This window comes from Aethalodelphis obliquidens, unplaced genomic scaffold, assembly GCF_003676395.1.
Source record: "Aethalodelphis obliquidens isolate GAN/ISIS:26980383/991018 unplaced genomic scaffold, ASM367639v1 scaffold66, whole genome shotgun sequence".
Taxonomy (NCBI): Eukaryota; Metazoa; Chordata; class Mammalia; order Artiodactyla; family Delphinidae; genus Aethalodelphis; species Aethalodelphis obliquidens.
The window spans coordinates 4,397,654-4,417,140 of record NW_020838010.1 but is presented as its reverse complement, the minus strand read 5'-3'; the positions used below and the strand labels follow the sequence as shown (position 1 = coordinate 4,417,140).

Genomic DNA, 19,487 nt, shown 5'->3' with positions numbered 1-19,487 from the left:
GAGCAAGCCAGAGCCCCCAGATCAGCGACTCCTTTAACCCCGTCCTGTCTGAGCGAAGAACAGACGCCCTCCAGCGACCTACACGCAGAGGCGGGGCCAAATCCAAACCTGAGCCCCGGGAGCTGTGCGAACAAAGAAGAGAAACGGAAATCTTGCCCAGCAGCCTCAGGAGCAGCTGATTAAATCTCCACAATCAACTTGATGTACCCTGCATCTGCGGAACACCTGAATAGACAACGAATCATCCCATATTGAGGAGGTGGACGTTGAGAGCAAGATATATTATTTTGCCCCTTTTCCACTTTTTTGTGAGTATGTGTATGCTTCTCTGTGAGATTTTGTCTGTAGAGCTTTCCTTTCACCATCTGTCCTAGGGTTCTGTCCATCGGTTTTTTTGTTTTGTTTTACTTTAAAAATTGTTTTCTCTTAATAATTATTTTTTATTTTAATAACTATTTTATCTTACTTTATCTTATCCTCTCTTTCTTTCTACTTTTTCTCCCTTTTATTCTGAGCCGTGTGGATGAAAGGCTCTTGGTGCTGCAGTCAGGAGTCAGTGCTGTGCCTCTGAGGTGGGAGAGCCAACTTCAGGACACTGGTCCACAAGAGACCTCCCAGCTCCACGTACTATCAAACAGCAAAAATCTCCCAGAGATCTCCATCTCAACACCAACACCCAGCTTCATTCAACGACCAGCAAGCTACAGTGCGGGACACCCTATGCCAAAAAACTAGCAACACAGAAACACAACCCCACCCATTAGCAGAGAGGCTGGCTGCCTAAAATCATAAGTCCACAGACACCCCAAAACACACCACCAGACGGGGATGTGCCACCAGAAAGACAAGCTCCAGCCTCATCCACCAGAACACAGGCACCAGTCCCCTCCACCAGGAAGCCTACACAACCCATTGAACCAACCTTAGCCACTGGGGACAGACACCAAAAACAACGGGAACTAAGAACCTGCAGCCTGCAAAAAGGAGACCCCAAACACAGTAAGATAAGCAAAATGAGAAGACAGAAAAACACACAGCAGATGAACGAGCAAGATAAAAACCCACCAGACCTAACAAATGAAGAGGAAATAGGCAGTCTACCTGAAAAAGAATTCAGAATAATGATAGTAAAGATGATCCAAAATCTTGGAAACAGAATAGAGAAAATGCAAGAAACATTTAACAAGGACCTAGAAGAACTAAAGAGGAAACAAGCAACGAGGAACAACACAATAAATGAAATTAAAAGTACTCTAGAAGGGATCAATAGCAGAATAACTGAGGCAGAAGAACGGATAAGTGACCTGGAAGATAAAATAGTAGAAATAACTACTGCAGAGCAGAATAAAGAAAAAAGAATGAAAAGAACTGAGGACAGTCTCAGAGACCTCTGGGACAACATTAAACACACCAACATTCGGAGTACAGGGGTCCCAGAAGAAGAAGAGAAAAAGAAAGGGACTGAGAAAATATTTGAAGAGATTATAGTTGAAAACTTCCCTAATATGGGAAAGGAAATAGTTAATCAAGTCGAGGAAGCACAGAGGGTCCCACAGAGGATAAATCCAAGGAGAAACACGCCAAGACACATATTAATCAAACTGTCAAAAATTAAATACAAAGAAAACATATTAAAAGCACCAAAGGAAAAACAACAAATAAAACACAAGGGAATCCCCATAAGGTTAACACCTGATCTTTCAGCAGAAACTCTGCAAGCCAGAAGGGAGTAGCAGGACATATTTAAAGTGATGAAGGAGAACAACGTGCAACCAAGATTACTCTACCCAGCAAGGATCTCATTCAGATTTGATGGAGAAAGTAAAACCTTTGCAGACAAGGAAAAGCTGAGAGAGTTCAGCATCACCAAACCAGCTCTACAACAAACGCTAAAGGAACTTCTCGAGGCAAGAAACACAAGAGAAGGAAAAGACCTACAATAACAAACACAAAACAATTAAGAAAATGGGAATAGGAACGTACATATCGATGATTACCTTAAATGTAAATGGATTAAATGCACCCACCAAAAGACACAGACTGGCTGAATGGATACAAAAACAAGACCCATATATATGCTGTCTACAAGAGACCCACTTCAGACCTAGGGACACATACAGACTGAAAGTGAGGGGATGGAAAAAGATATTCCATGCAAATGGAAATCAAAAGAAAGCTGGAGTATCAATTCTCATATCAGACAAAATAGACTTTAAAATAAAGACTATTACAAGAGACAAAGAAGGACACTACATAATGATCAAGGGATCAATCCAAGAAGATGATATAACAATTGTAAATATTTATGCACCCAACATAGGAGCACCTCAATACATAAGGCAAATACTAACAGCCATAAAAGGGGAAATCGACAGTAACACATTCAGAATAGGGGACTTTAACACCCCACTTTCACCAATGGACAGATCATCCAAAATGAAAATAAATAAGGAAACACAAGCTTTAAATGATACATTAAACAAGATGGACTTAATTGATATTTATAGGACATTCCATCCAAAACAACAGAATACACATTTTTCTCAAGTGCTCATGGAATATTCTCCAGGATAGATCATATCTTGGGTCACAAATCAAGCCTTGGTAAATTTAAGAAAATTGAAATTGTATCAAGTTTCTTTTCCGACCACAACGCTATGAGACTAGGTATCAATTACAGGAAAAGATCTGTAAAAAATACAAACACATGGAGGCTAAACAATACACTACTTAATAACGAAGTGATCACAGAAGAAATCAAAGAGGAAATAAAAAAAATACCAAGAAACAAATGAAATGGAGACACGAAGACCCAAAACCTATGGGATGCAGCAAAAGCAGTTCTAAGAGGGAAGTTTAGAGCAATATAATCCTACCTTAGGAAACAGGAGACATCTCGAATAAACAACCTAACCTTGCACCTCAAGCAATTAGAGAAAGAAGAACAAAAAAACCCCAAAGTTAGCAGAAGGAAGGAAATCATAAATATCAGATCAGAAATAAATGAAAAAGAAATGAAGAAAACGATAGCAAACATCAATAAAACTAAAAACTGGTTCTTTGAGAAGATAAACAAAATTGATAAACCATTAGCAAGACTCATCAAGAAAAAAAGGGAGAAGACTCAAAGCAATAGAATTAGAAATGAAAAAGGAGAAGTAACAACTGACACTGCAGAAATGCAAAAGATCATGAGAGATTACTACAAGCAACTCTATGCCAATAAAATGAACAACTTCTTAGAAATGCACAACCTGCCTAGACTGAATCAGGAAGAAAAACAAAATATGAACAGACCAATCAAAAGTAATGAAATTGAAACTGTGATTAAAAATCTTGCAACAAACAAAAGCCCAGGACCAGATGGCTTCACAGGCGAACTCTATCAAACATTTAGAGACCAGCTAAAACCCATCCTTCTCAAGCTTTTCCAAAATATAGCAGAGGGAGAAACACTCCCAAACTCATTCTACGGGACCACCGTCACGTTGATACCAAAACCAGGTAAGGAATGTCACAAAGAAAGAAAACTACAGGCCAATATCACTGATGAACATAGATGCAAAAGTCCTCAACAAAATACTAGCAAACAGAATCCAACAGCACATTAAAAGGATCATACACCATGATCAAGTGGGGTTTATTCCAGGAATGCAAGGATTCTTCAATATACACAAATCAATCAACGTGATACACCATATTAACAAATTGAAGGAGAAAAACCATATGATCATCTCAATAGATGCAGAGAAAGCTTTTGACAAAATTCAACACCCCTTTACCATAAAAACCCTCTAGAAAGTAGGCATACAGGGAACTTTCCTCAACATAATAAAGGCCATATATGACAAACCCACAGCCAACATCGTCCTCAATGGTGAAAAACTGAAAGCATTTCCACTAACATCAGGAACAAGACAAGGTTGCCCACTCTCACCACTCTTATTCAACATAGTTTTGGAAGCTTTAGCCACAGCAATCAGAGAAGAAACGGAAATAAAAGGAATCCAAATCGGAAAAGAAGTAAAGCTTCACTGTTTGCAGATGACATGATACTATACATAGAGAATCCTAAAGATGCTACCAGAAAACTACGAGAGCTAATCAATGAATTTGGTAAAGTAGCAGGATACAAAATTAATGCACAGAAATCTCTGGCATTCTTATACACTAATGATGAAAAATCTGAAAGTGAAATCAAGAAAACACTCCCATTTACCATTGCAACAAAAAGAATAAAATATCTAGGAATACACCTACCTAAGGAGACAAAAGATCTGTATGCAGAAAATTATAAGACACTGATGAAAGAAATTAAAGATGATACAAATAGATGGAGAGATATACCATGTTCTTGGATTGGAAGAATCAACATTGTGAAAATGACTCTACTACCCAAGGCAATCTACAGATTCAATGCAATCCCTATCAAACTACCACTGGCATTTTTCACAGAACTAGAACAAAAAAATTTCACAATTTGTATGGAAACACAAAAGACCCCGAATAGCCAAAGCAATCTTGAGAATGAAAAACAGAGCTGGAGGAATCAGGCTCCCTGACTTCAGACTACACTACAAACCTACAGTAATCAAGACAGTATGGTACTGGCACAAAAACAGAAACATAGAATACGGTCACCTTATCTTTGATAAAGGAGGCAGGAAGGTACAGTGGAGAAAGGACAGCCTCTTCAATAAGTGGTGCTGGGAAAACTGGACAGCTACATGTAAAAGTATGAGATTAGATCACTCCCTAACACCATACACAAAAATAAGCTCCAAATGGATTAAAGACCTAACTGTAAGGCCAGAAACTATCAAACTCTTAGAGGAAAACATAGGCAGAACACTCTATGACATAAATCACAGCAAGATCCTTGTTGACCCACCCCCTAGAGAAATGGAAATAAAAACAAAAATAAACAAATGGGACCTAATGAAACTTCAAAGCTTTTGTACAGCATAGGAAACCATAAACAAGACCAAAAGACAACCCTCAGAATGGGAGAAAATATTTGCAAATGAAGCAACTGACAAAGGATTAATCTCCAAAATTTATAAGCAGCACGTGCAGCTCAATGACAAAAAAACAAACAATCCATTCCAAAAATGGGCAGAAGACCTATACAGACATTTCTCCAAAGAAGATATACAAACTGCCAACAAACACATGAAAGAATGCCCAACATCGTGATTAGAGAAATGCAAATCAAAACTACAATGAGATATCATCTCACACCAGTCAGAATGGCCATCATCAAAAAATCTAGAAACAATAAATGCTGGAGAGGGTGTGGAGAAAAGGGAAAACCCTTGCACTGCTGGTGGGAATGTGAATTGGTACAGCCACTATGGAGAACAGTATGGAGGTTCCTTAGAAAACTACAAATAGAACTACCATATGATCCAGCAATCCCACTACTGGGCATATACCCTGAGAAAACCATAATTCAAAACGAATCATGTACCAAAATGTTCATTGCAGCTCTATATACAATAGCCAGGAGATGGAAACAACCTAAGTGTCCATCATCGGATGAATGGATAAAGAAGATGTGGCACATATATACAATGGAATATTACTCAGCCATAAAAGGAAACGAACTTGAGCTATTTGTAATGAGGTGGATAGACCTAGAGTCTGTCATACAGAGTGAAGTAAGTCAGAAAGACAAAGACAAATACCGTATGCTAACACATATATATGGAATTTAAGAAAAAAAATGTCATGAAGAACCTAGGGGTAAGACAGGAATAAAGACACAGACCTACTACAGAATGGACTTTAGGATATGGGGAGGAGGAAGGGCAAGCTGTGACAAAGCGAGAGAGAGGCATGGACATAAATACACTACCAAACGTAAGGTAGATAGCTAGTGGGAAGCAGCCGCATAGCACAGGGAGATCAGCTCGGTGCTTTGTGACCGCCTGTAGGGGTGGGACAGGGAGGGTGGGAGGGAGGGAGACGTAAGAGGGAAGAGATATGGGAAAATATGTCTATGTATAACTGATTCACTTTGTTATAAAGCAGAAACTAAGACACCACTGTAAAGCAATTATACTCCAATAAAGATGTAAAAAAAAAAACCTACCTAAGGAGACAAAAGACCTGTAAGCAGAAAATTATAAGACACTGATGAAAGAAATTAAAGATGATACAAATAGATGGAGAGATATACCATGTTCTTGGATTGGAAGAATCAACATTGTGAAAATGACTCTACTACCCAAAGCAATCAACAGATTCAATGCAATCCCTATCAAACTACCACTGGAATTTTTCACAGAACTAGAACAAAAAATTTCACAATTTGTATGGAAAAACAAAAGACCCCGAATAGCCAAAGCAATCTTGAGAATGAAAAACAGAGCTGGAGGAATCAGGCTCCCTGACTTCAGACTATACTACAAAGCTACAGTAATCAAGACAGTATGGTACTGGCAAAAAACAGAAATATAGATCAGTGGAACAGGACAGAAAGCCCAGAGATAAACCCACGCACATATGGTCACCTTATCTTTTTTATTTTTTGCGGTACGCGGGCCTCTCACTGTTGTGGCCTCTCCCGTTGTGGAGCAAAGGCTCCGGATGCGCAGGCTCAGTGGCCATGGCTCACGGGCCCAGCCGCTCCGCAGCATGTGGGATCTTCCCAGACCGGGGCACGAACCCATATCCCCTGCATCGGCAGGCGGACTCTCAACAACTGCGCCACCAGGGAAGCCCCAGTCACCTTATCTTTGATAAAGGAGGCAGGAATGTACAGTGTAGAAAGGACAGCCTCTTCAATAAGTGGTGCTGCTAAAACTGGGCAGGTACATGTAAAAGTATGAGATTAGAACACTCTCTAACACCGTACACAAAAATAAGGTCAAAATGGATCAAAGACCTAAATGTAAGGCCAGAAACTATCAAACTCTTTGAGGAAAACAGAGGCAGGACACTCTATGACATAAATCACAGCAAGATCCTTTTTGACCCACCTGCTAGAGAAATGGAAATAAAAACAAAAATAAACAAATGGGACCTAATGAAACTTCAAAGCTTTTGCACAGCAAAGGAAACCATAAACGAGACCAAAAGACAACCCTCAGAATGGGAGAAAATATTTGCAAATGAAGCAACTGACAAAAGATTAATCTCCAAAATATACAAGCAGCTCATGTAGCTCAATAACAAAAAAACAAAGAACCCAAACCAAAAATGGGCAGAAGACCTAAACAGACATTTATCCAAAGAAGATATACAGATTGCCAACAAACACATGAAAGACTGCTCAACATCATTAATCATTAAAGAAATGCAAATCAAAACTACAGTGAGGTATCATCTCACACCAGTCAGAATGGCCATCATCAAAAAATCTAGAAACAATAATTGCTGGAGAGGGTGTGCAGGAAAGGGAACCCTCTTGCACTGTTGGTGGGAATGTAAATTGATACAGCCACCATGGAGAACAGTATGGAGGTTCCTCAAAAAACTAAAAATAGAACTACAATACGACCCAGCAATCCCACTACTGGGCATATACCCTGAGAAAACCATAATTCAAAAAGAGTCATGTACCACAATGTTCATTGCAGCTCTATTTACAATAGCCAGGACATGCAAGCAACCTAAGTGTCCATCAACAGATGAATGGATAAAGAAGATGTGGCACATATATACAATGGAATATTACTCAGCCATAAAAAGAAACAAATTGAGTTATTTGTAGTGAGGTGGATGGACCTAGAGTCTGTCATACAGAGTGAAGTAAGTCAGAAAAAGAAAGACAAATACTGTACACTAACACATATATATGGAATCTAAGAAAAAAAAAAAGGTCATGAAGAACCTAGGGGTAAGACGGGAAGAAAGACACAGACCTACTAGAGAATGGACTTGAGGATATGGGGAGGGGGAAGGGTAAGCTGGGACAAAGTGAGAGAGTTGCATGGCCATATATACACTACCAAACATAAGGTAGATAGCTAGTGGGAAGCAGCCGCATAGCACAGGGAGATCAGCTCGGTGCTTTGTGACCACCTAGAGGGGTAGGATAGGGAGGGTGGGAGGGAGGGAGACGCAAGAGGGAAGAGATATGGGAACATATGTATGGGAACATATGTATATGTATGACTGATTCACTTTGTTATAAAGCAGAAACTAACACACCACTGTAAAGCAATGATACTCCACTACAGATGTTAAAAAAAAGTAAAACTGAAAAATTAAATATATAAACGTATGTACAATGTGTCAAATGTATTCTACCTGGAGAGAGCTATGTTCCTGGGATGATTTAGATATCAACAGACTACACTAAGAAACGTTCTCTAGAGTCATTCTTGTCAATTCAGTTTTTATAAGAGTTCGTCACAATTATGTTTTCTAATAGTTTTGCAGTATAACACACACCATCCAAATAACCATTTTGTATTATTTTAGCAATTAAAAACTCAGGTGTTTTTACAGTCTTGTCTATACTTGAAGGCAAAACTCTGAAGACCATCCCAAAAGACCAAACTTTTAAGTGTCATCTCTTGAATGTCATGAACACGCTAGCATCATTTAAAATTTACAGCACTTTCACTACCATGCACCAGTTTCAATGGAAATAAATAGATGCTGTTCTGACCTTATTATAGTAACTATATAAATATTTTAAAAAAGGAGTCCCTCATTACTTGGGATAACTTACGTTCGTTTTGTGAAGTAAAGACTGGCACTGTCTCATGTTTACTACAATAAAAATAGTTCTATAAAAGGTACATGGAACAAAAATGTAATAAAGGTTGATACTTTCATTTTTATTACCATGGGCCACATCACAACACCACATGAAGAATAAGATTCTATAGTGCTAATATTCTAAAACTATTAATACTCTTTAAGGGAGGAGAGAAAGAAAATTCACATTCCTCACATGCACCAGAACAGTATACTTATACATATAAGGTTTCATATAGTTCTTATAACAACACTGGAAAATCATAAAATACATTATTTCCCACTTTACACAAAATCAGGCTTAGGGAGGTTAAGTAACTTAGCCAAAATCACAACCATCAAGTAGCAGTTGCTGGAATGGAAAACAGATTTGGTTAGGTTAGTCCACATCGTTTCTTCTACCTCCTGCTGATTCTAAGAAGGGCAGTCCAAAGATCCTACTCTAAATCCTTGAAAATGCCTCCCCATCTATATTATACTGTGAACTTATAGACAAAGCAACCATCCTTATGGTCTGGCACAGAGGTCTCAAACTTTTTGGTCTCAGGATCCCTTTACACTCTTAAAAATTGAGGATCCCAAATAGCTTTTGTTTATGTGCGTTCTATCTATCAATATTTACCACATTAGGAATTAATCTAAGTTAAAAATATTATCTCATGTAAAAATAAACCCATTATGTTAAACTCATTTTCCATAAAAATTTGTATTTTCCCCCCAAAAAATTGTGAGACCAGTGGCATTGTTTTACACTTGTGCAATCTCTAATGTATGGCTTAAGAGAAGACAGCTGGATTCTCATATCTGCTCCTGTATTTTATCTATTATGATACATTTAGTTTGAAATATATTAAGAAAATCTGGCTTCATACAGATATGTAGCTGGAAAAGAGAGAAGTCTTAATAATTAGGCTTTTCAGATAATTGTAGATATTCTTTGATGCTACACCACAACTAGGTAAGTGGTAATTTCTTAGAGGTCAGTAGCAATGTGGACTTTTCATACTTTGTTAACATTAAAATCCATTGTTTTATCTTGCATCTTGGATAGATATTTTACTAAATCATGCACAGGTAAGATTATACATTGGTAATTGGGAAAATATTATTTCACTGAGTTATACAGATCTACCAAATGTTGACACATTTCATTATACAATGTAAAACACCACATTCATTAATAGCCCCCCACCATCTATTTTATTAGAAGAGTTAATGAAGTATTGGAAGCTGTCAAGCTCATGGTGGTAGATAAAAATTAGAATTTTGGATAACATGTATTTGAGTGCTGGAATTTTTCTCTTTGACAAAAAATACTATCCGTTGCTTTTCTCGAAGTGATAAGGCTTAGGTGTTCATTTGAGAAAATGTCTGCCGGATCCCCAAGTCTGAATAACCATAGTCTGTCTATCACTCTTTCAAGTAAAAATAGTGTTCCATGAAAAGTCAGCTAGTTTAGCTCGAAACTCAAGCTTACAACCCTTTTCTTTAAAGTTAATCACTATACGTCAGTATGCAGAGAGCTTTATGAACACTTCCTATTTTGTCATACAGAATACTAAGTACAATTATTGAAAGAATAAAAATTTAGTAAAATAAGAATGTCTTTGATCAAACACAAAATAAATAAAACTGGCATTTTTATATCATGAGTGTGAAGACGCTAAGTACTAGCACAGTTTGGTGCCCCTGCCTTGATTTGTGCTTAGGTGCCAGCTATTCTACCCGCCACTAATTTTTGCACCCTTAATGCAAATCTAACACAGCAAAAAGGGACAAAATCCGTGTATTATGATGAATACTTTTAGCCTCATGGATCCCTTGAAAGGGTCTCAGGGACCCCAAAAGGTTCACATACCATGCTTTAAGAAATGCTGGTCTAGTATAATATCTGAAGGCTATTATTAAATTACACACAATAAAATCCAATTGTCTTTCTTGCAGGGAATCTCATTACATACTTACCATGTGCTGATACATCTGCCTGTGTGCCATCTCGTCTCCCCACCTCACTGTATAATTGAGGAATGGTTTGATTCACCAGAGGTGACGGCTCAGTACAGACTGGATAATTCTCTACATGAAGCTGCTGCTGCTCCTGCATCTGTGGCATACAGACCATGGAGTGCCACAAGCTGTGGTGATAGCACTTGGGCAAGAAAGGGAAAAAACACTTTACTATTCCTTTTCTTAAACTAGTACCATTCTTCACTGAAAAAAAAAGTTGGGCCATGATTTCCAGGTGGGATAACAATGACTTTTGAACTAAATGATATGACATTTAGAAAATCTATTCTCTATAACAACTTTAAGATCTTTCGCAGCCTCTGTATCTCATACGTGGACCTAGGAATTATTTTAGGAAAGCACCCTAAGGAAATTAGAGATATACACAATGATCTGTATACAAAGGTGTCTGTTATAGCATTGTTTTTAAAGGCAAAAAAAATTAACGACCTAAATATTCAACAACAAGAAACTGGATGAATGAATTATGATATATCCATGATGGAATAAAATACAGGCAGTAAAAAAAATCATGGTGTCAAATATTTAAGGAAAAAGTGTTCATATTGTTTAACTTAAAAGTTTACAAAATTACATAGTATAGTCCATATTTTATAAAATAAATAAATAAGCTGTAAGGAAATATACCAAAGTATACAGTGATTATACAGGTGATTTTGGTTTTCTTTACACATTAGTATTTTCCATATGCACCATAATGGATGCTATTACTTTTAATATTAGAAAATATTAAAATATCTATTCTACAATTCCTTGTATTCCCATGATGTAAAATATAGGAGACTATATTGTACAACACGGGGAATACAGCCAATATTTTATAATAACTATAAATGGAGCATAACCTTTAAAAATTGTGAATCACTATACTGTACACCCGTAACGTATAATGTGGTACAACTATACTTAAATTTAAAACAAACAAAAATACTAAAAATAAACAAATAATAAACTGCCTCCACCTTGTTTCCACAGGTGACTATAATAAACAAACATAACTGAAGGGGCAAGCACTTTATTTTTTCAATTCTTGAAACTGCATTTAGGAAATATAGTCTCAGAGAACAAAAACCCACTCTACTACTCTTAAATTATAAATGTGTGCCAGTCAGTAAAGATAGTTTTCTGGAAATGATATGTCCAATGTTTTAGGGAAATCAGTGTCTTGGAAAATCTGAGTATTATCCAGGAGACTATCTGGTTTACTATGTCATATGCCAAATCTTAAGATGCGTCATTCCTTTTCAGAAAATGTGTCATCTTATTATATCAGAAGTGTATTTCAGGGGGAAAATGATCCCTGAAAGTATAAAGTAAAAGGGCTCTTACCTGAAATCAGAGACACCTTTCAGTGATATTAAGATATCTGTCAGTACTCCCTTTCTACAACTCAGGGAAGTGGTAAAAATCAGTGTTTGGCAAATATCGATGAACACATGAGTGCTTTAAAAATAATACTGCTCTTTAAATGTCTTTGAATTAGTCGGATTACTTTTCACATAAAATGCAGAAATAGCCACAAAAATGTTTTAAGTAAACAGGATAAATAATCCATTTGTTATTTCGAGATAGAAAAACATAGTGAAGGGTTGGCATATGATGTTAAATATGGAGGCCAATATATGCTGAAGTTGTACTTCATAGGGCCCCCACTCATGACAGTTTACAACTCTTTTATAAGAGAAACTGAAGTATTGGGAGGTTAAAGTAGAAAACTGACCTGTGTCATCTTCAGAGATATAAAGACAGAAATAAATCTTTTAGGTCCCTCATAGTGTTCTTGGGTTTTAAGGTTCAAGAGTCTGATTATCAAAACGGCTTACGTTTTTAAGTTAGAGGTTTGTTTTTTTTTTAATCAAAGCAATTTTAACAGGACTCTTACCTGCAATCCCAGATTGAAATAGTACTGCAAAACTTTAGCATCTAAAATTAAAAATTTAAATCTTAGTGACTAGATGACATAAACAATTAAAACTTACCATTTAAAAGCTCTTCTCCTTCAGTATTAAGGTAGATACAACAAATGTTGTCTTCCCACATCAACACTACCCTCAATTCTACCTTATAGTAAATGACCATTTACCTACTACTATAGCTAAGATCGTTTTCTGAGCCAAGAAGGTTTAATCAACAAATACAGATTTTATTTCTATTCTTAATATTAGACAGATGTTACAGGAATACTACTCTGCAAATATTTAGAGAGACTCTAGTAAAGGCATTTTCTTGCTTGTCTCAAGACTAAAATTTTACTTTAATACAAACCTACTACAAAAGCAATCATGTTGGTCTTCAGAGCTAATACATAGTACAAACTAATGTTCTACAAATGCCAAGATTAGTGATGTCTACTAAGATAACTAGCACTGTTTGAAACAATTCACCTTGTCTTTATTTAACATGACTAACATACCACCACTAGGACTCCAAAAAGAGGAGGCAATGAGCAAGGTAACTCGAAATAAGTTATACTGTAAGGGGATAAAATTTCTTCAGACACAAAACTTTAGAGTACTTTACAAATGAACAAAATGTAGATGTATGAGAGAAGAGGGAATAGCCTTAGCATTTCAAGTATATCTCTAAATATATTTTTATTGATAGACCTGGGATTCACATATATTCTTATAAATAAGATAATGTAACTTGATTCCACTAACAAAAACTCTCAGAAAACCCCTCTTTCTTAAGTTGGAGACTCCCAATACATACAAATGTATTTACTGCCACTTTAAAAGAATGAGCTTGTATTTTGACTATTACGTGGGAATACAGTATAAAGCGTAATGCTCAAGCTAAAGAATATGAAAAGATGACAGCAGGAAGTAAATCCACAAATGGCATGGGATTCCACCCCTTGGTATTCACATACATCCACACAAAAAATCCATAGCAGTATTATTCTCAATAGCAAAAATGTGGAAACAACTCAAATGCCCATCAACTAATAGATAATAAAATACGGTATATCTATATAATGGAATGTTATTATATAGAATAACATTCATAGAATGAAATACTGACACGTTACAACATGGATGAACCTTGAAAACATTATGCCAAATGAAAGAAGCCAGCCTACAAAAGACCACATATTGTATGACTCCATCTACATGAAATGTCCAGAACAGGCAAATCTATAGAGAATAGTAAAAAAAAAAACAAAAAAAAACCAAAGCAGAATAATAGTTGCCAGGGTCAGAGAGAATGAGGAGTAACTGCTAATGGGTACAGGGTTTCTTTTTGGGGTGATGAAAATATTTTGGAATTAGACAGTGGTGATGGTTGTACAAATTTGTGAATATACTAAAAAGCACTGAATTATACACTTTACATGGATGACTTGCATGGTATATGAATTATATCTCAAGCTGTTAAAAAAAAAGTGGCAGGTAAGGACTATAAGAACTCAAAAACATCACTTTGAAATGCAACTGGGGGGTGGGATCATGAAAATGATAGGATTTAAATAGGAAGTTAGATGGAAGAGTAGAGGGGGAGAGAATTTGAGTAGAATCACCATGACAGCAAAGGCTTAGAAGTAGAAAACCAGATGCATGGAGTTCTTGTAAAAGTAGAAGGAGATAAGGTACAGTTTTGGAAAAATGACCAGCAATTTCTTACAAAACTAAACACACACCTATCTAGGCCCATCAATTCCACTCCTAGATATTTTCCCAAGGGAAATGAAAACACATGTTCACAAAGACTTTTACAAGCATGTTCATAGCAGCTTTATCATAACTGATCCAAACTAGAATATAGTCCACGTGTCCCTCAACAGGAGAATGGACAATCAACAGGAGAATGGACAAACTGTAGAGTACCCATACGACGAAATACTCAGCAATAAAAGCAAATAGACTACTGATAATATGCAGCAACATGGAAGAATCTCAAAAAACATTACATTGAGGTTAAGAAGCCTTCCATAAAGAGTACATACTGTATGATTATATTCACATGAAATTCTAAAACAGGTAAAACTAGGGCAGAAAAATATCAGAACAGTGGTTGTCTCTGGGGGGAAGTAGAGATGGGGTAGGGAAAGACTGGGAAGGGGCATGAAGGAACTTTGTGGGATAATGATGTTTTATAACTTGATGGGGATTTGGGTTACACAGGTGCATGTACGCATCTGTCAAAACTCAGCAAGTGTACATTTAAGATTTGTTCATTTCGGGCTTCTCTGGTGGCACAGTGGTTGAGAGTCCGCCTGCCGATGCAGGGGACACGGGTTCGTGCCCCAGTCCAGGAAGATCCCACATGCCGCGGAGCAGCTGGGCCTGTGAGCCACGGCCGCTGAGCCTGCGCGTCCGGAGCCTGTGCTCCGCAACGGGAGAGGCCACAACATGAGAGGCCTGCGTACCGCAAAAAAAAAAAAAAAAGATTTGTTCATTTCATTATATGTAAACTTTACATCAAAAGAAAAAATAGGGCTTCCCTGGTGGCGCAGTGGTTGAAAGTCCGCCTGCCGATGCAGGGGACGCGAGTTCGTGCCCGGGTCCAGGAGGGTCCCACATGCCGCGGAGCGGCTGGGCCTGTGGGCCATGGCCGCTGGGCCTGTGCGTCCGGAGCCTGTGCTCCGCAGCGGGAGAGTCCACAGCAGTGAGAGGCCCGCGTACAGCAAAAAACCCCCAAAAAAACGAAAAAATAAATACCAAACTCTAGTTAATGATATGAATGTTCAAGTTTTTAATGGGGAAGAATGATGTCTACAATTTACTTTGAAATGCACCAAAAAGATGGATTAATTGATGGACAAAGAGATGGACGGAGGAAAAGATGGAGAAATGCATGCTAATGCAAGTATAGTTAACTGTTAACAACAGAATATAGGTGGTGGATATATGAATATTCATTTTAAAATTCAAATTTCATGTATGTCTAAACATTTTCAAAATAAAATGCTGGAAAATGCAAAATCAGCATTATGTGCTGAGAAGATCTTGGGCAGGGGTAGGTAGGTGAGGGGAGAGGAGTAAAGGGATCATTGTTCAATGATACATTATTAATAAAATAGAAAACCAAGGAAAAGAGTCAATGTTTTGCATGGCCTAAAGAGAAGAAAGAAGGGAGATGAAGATGAGGAATTTCACTGTAGACAGACTGAGTCTGAAATAAAAGTAAGAAAGCCAAGTGAAAATGTCTAGCAAGTAGGTAGAAGCCAAGGCCAGATAGATTTAGAAATCATCCACATAAAGTTGATAATCAAGTTTTAAGGAAGGGAAGAAGAACAGAATGGAGTTGAAGATCCTGGTGACTACCTTAGGGGCTGAAAAAACCCAAAATAGAATAGAAAAGCAGCTAGAAAAATCAAGGGAATGTTACAGGAAAAAAAAAAGGTATGAATAAGCTACAAACAACTTTCGACTACAATTCTCTTTTGAGATACACTGCTAAACTGAGGGGTAACAAAAGACTTCCAATGGAAAGCTACTCAGTTTAATTAAGGAAACAACACATGGCTGAAATCCAAGGCAGATCAGAGCCCCCCCCACCCCAATTCCTCCCCCCAAAACCTTTTCCAATTCTTCAAAATTCAGTTGGAATCTTAAATATCAAGAATGCAACAATTTCATGCACTTGTGGTAGGCATTAAATAAAAGAAATGGAGAAAATTGTGTTATCAACTCCTGCTTTTCAAGAGAAATTATTGAGAGCAGATATCCAGTTGAGAATCTTCTTCAGGGCAGACATGTAGCTACCTTAGAAAAGCAGCGTGAGTCAGCTCAACCATACACTTCTTGATTATGCAGAAGATATTCTCAGCTTTCAGTTCCTTCTTTCCTTAGTCATTTACCTAGCATTATGCTCTCAAGTCAATTTCCGTTTGGTCCACCACCCTACCCTCATTGGTCAACCAAAGAGAGATATGCTCTAAAATTTAAAATTAAAAAACCAAAAAAAAAACCAGACCTAAATAACTCTCACCCAAGTCTCAAAATCTACTTACCTTGAGGCAGATCACTGCCACATGGATCACAGGAATAAGGTGGAGGTAGTGATGGTAAGTTTGAAGTGTCTGTCACCTCAAGAGAAGAAGGAGGAGGAGGTGGTGGTGGAGGAGGTGGAGGTGGTAGAGAGGCAGCCACAGCAGGAATAGGAGCAGCCAGGTATGGATAGGATGCTGAAGCAATGACTAAAAAGGAAACAAAACAAAGTAGCAATGTACAGCTGTAACATCTTATAAGCAGTAGCTCGTCCTCTATTTCTTTTGTGTTCCCAATATGGTCAAGCAACTCTGGGTCTTATGGTTTGACTTAAAAACAAAAACTTAGGGCTTCCCAGGTGGCGCAGTGGTTGAGAGTCCGCCTGCCGATGCAGGGGACACGGGTTCGTGCCCCGGTCCGGGAAGATCCCACGTGCCGCGGAGGGGCTGGGCCCGTGAGCCATGGCTGCTGAGCCTGTGCGTCCGGAGCCTGTGCTCCGCAAAGGGAGAGGCCAAAAAAGAGAGAGGCCCGTGTACAAAAAAAAAAAAAAAAAAAAAAAAAAAGAAGGTAAATTGCACATATTCTTTTAGACATGCCAGTTGAAAAGTAGGAGTTCATTACAAGTTATTTTGAGTTAAGGAAATTACTTGACATTAAAAAGGAAAAACAACTGTAAACTACAGAGGCTTGACTACCAAGATTTTGAACATCAGCTAAACATGTACGTAAATAAATACTACTAATGCAAAATTTTTACTGAGCTTAATACAAAGTTAAGGATGTTTTCAGCCATCTGCCAAATCGCAAGATGTAGAAGCTAATAAGAGAGACTAAATTGCACAGATTACAGATTTAAGCAGTCCTTGAAGGTTTCTACTTGGTAGCATCAGAGGAATATAGAGAACTCTAAATCGTAACAGTTCCATTTCTAAGGACCTACAGAATCTAAAACAGACAGGCTAGATGAACTATCTTATCCCTTTAACTTTCTATAACTGTTACTATAGTTTAAAAACCACAGTCACTTAGGAGTTTCACAGTTTTTGACATAAGAAATTCAAATACAATTATGTTTAAATATCAATACATTCCTCTATGATGATAAAGGCAGCAATGTGGTTCCAACCTAGTGAATATAAATTATCTCCACATATACATACTATGTTACATAAATTTGTTAAATTTTTTGATACCAACCCTTCAAGTTTAATTGAACATTTTAGCTGACTTAGAAATTCCAGTACTCAATTTTATCACTGTGTTGCCTGCATTATAATTTTACCCCTGAGAAGTATAGAAAGTTTGGGCTCATTGTTCAATAAAGGTTTAAATTTGGAGTTTTAGAACACTTAGTTTAGTAAAAGAACAGTCCACACAAGCTGAATTTGTTATTCTGGTAATTTAGCAAGAGGAATTTAAGGCCAAGTATTACAAGTAATCCACATTGCTTTCATTCATCAACAAATATACTAACAACACATTTATTTATACCCTTTATACAACTACAGGCTAATAGTAATAGGAAATCTAAATCTTAGGGTGATTTAAAACTTGATAACCAACTCTTTTGGGGTGATGAAACTGTTCTCTTGATTGTGGTGGTAGTTACACAATGTTATGCATTGTTAAAACTCATAGAACAGGGCACCAAAAAAAAAATTTTACTGTATCTAAATTAAACAGTAAATTTAAAAAATTTGCTCAAATAACTTTCGAGTTTTGGAGTTTTGTCATGCATGTAGAAATCTCCACTTTTACAGCTTTAGAAGAGGATTTAATTTTTAGAACACTTCCAAATGCTCTAAAGATTCATGGATTTGTTTTCTATAAAATAATGGCTTCAACAAAGCCACACTCTTATTCCTTTTAAACTAGCACTCAAATCACACCATTTTTTTCAAAAACAACTGGAATAAGTTCAATTAGCTAAAAATAGTAAAATGTGATTACGATTACAAGGTAAAAACCAAATACTAGACATAGAGGTAGCTAAGTAAGTTCTCCTGGGCCTGAGAGAATCAAGGACGGAAGAAATTTGGAGGTTACTTTGAACTCAACTTTTTTTTTTTTTGATAACTTAACATTACATTAAAATTAAGAATTTCTCTTCATCAAAAGGTACCACAGGAAAAATGAAAATATCAACAAAGTGAGAGAAAATATTTACAATACATATAACTGGTAACATATTAGCATCTAGGACAAACCTCCGGTTTCATTTGTCATGATTAACATATTGGGCGCAATAATTCTTTGTTGTGGAGGCTGTTTTAGCATCATCCCTGGCCTCAACTTATTAGATGCCAGTAGCTCTCCCCTGCCAAATTGTAGGACCACTGAAAATGTCTGCAGAAATTGTCAAATGTTTCCTAAGGGGCAAATTCTCCTCCAGCTGAGAATCACAGATGTAAACTAAGTGAAAAATGAAATAAGTCACGCAAAGACAGATACCCTACATCAGGGGTCCCCAACTGGTCGCGGCCTGTTAGGAACCGGGCTACAGCAGGAAGTGAGCAGCGGTCGAGCGAGCGAAGCTTCATCTGCCGCTCCCCATCGCTCCCCATCACTCGCGTTACCACCTGAAGCGCCCCCCCACCCTCACCCCCATCTGTGGAAAAACTGTCTTCCGTGAAACCGGTCCCCGGTGCCAAAAACGTTGGGGGCCAATGCTCTACATTATCACTTATATGTGGAATCTAAAAAATAAAACAAATGATTATAAAAAAAAAAGAAACAGATATAGAGAACTAGTGGTTGGTTACCCGTGGGGAGAGTGAAGAGGGGCAAAAAAGGGGTAGGGGATTAAGAGATACA

General features: G+C 37.5%; 1 protein-coding gene across 1 annotated transcript in view; it reads right to left on the bottom strand.

Annotated features, from left to right (window-relative positions):
* ALG13 (ALG13 UDP-N-acetylglucosaminyltransferase subunit) overlaps positions 1-19,487 on the bottom strand; it is a 74,740-nt gene that overhangs the window by 1,936 nt on the left and 53,317 nt on the right. The window contains 3 exon segments of the mRNA XM_027089530.1: positions 10,678-10,861; positions 12,623-12,663; positions 16,697-16,882. Of these exon segments, the coding sequence (XP_026945331.1) occupies positions 10,678-10,861; positions 12,623-12,663; positions 16,697-16,882 (411 nt within the window).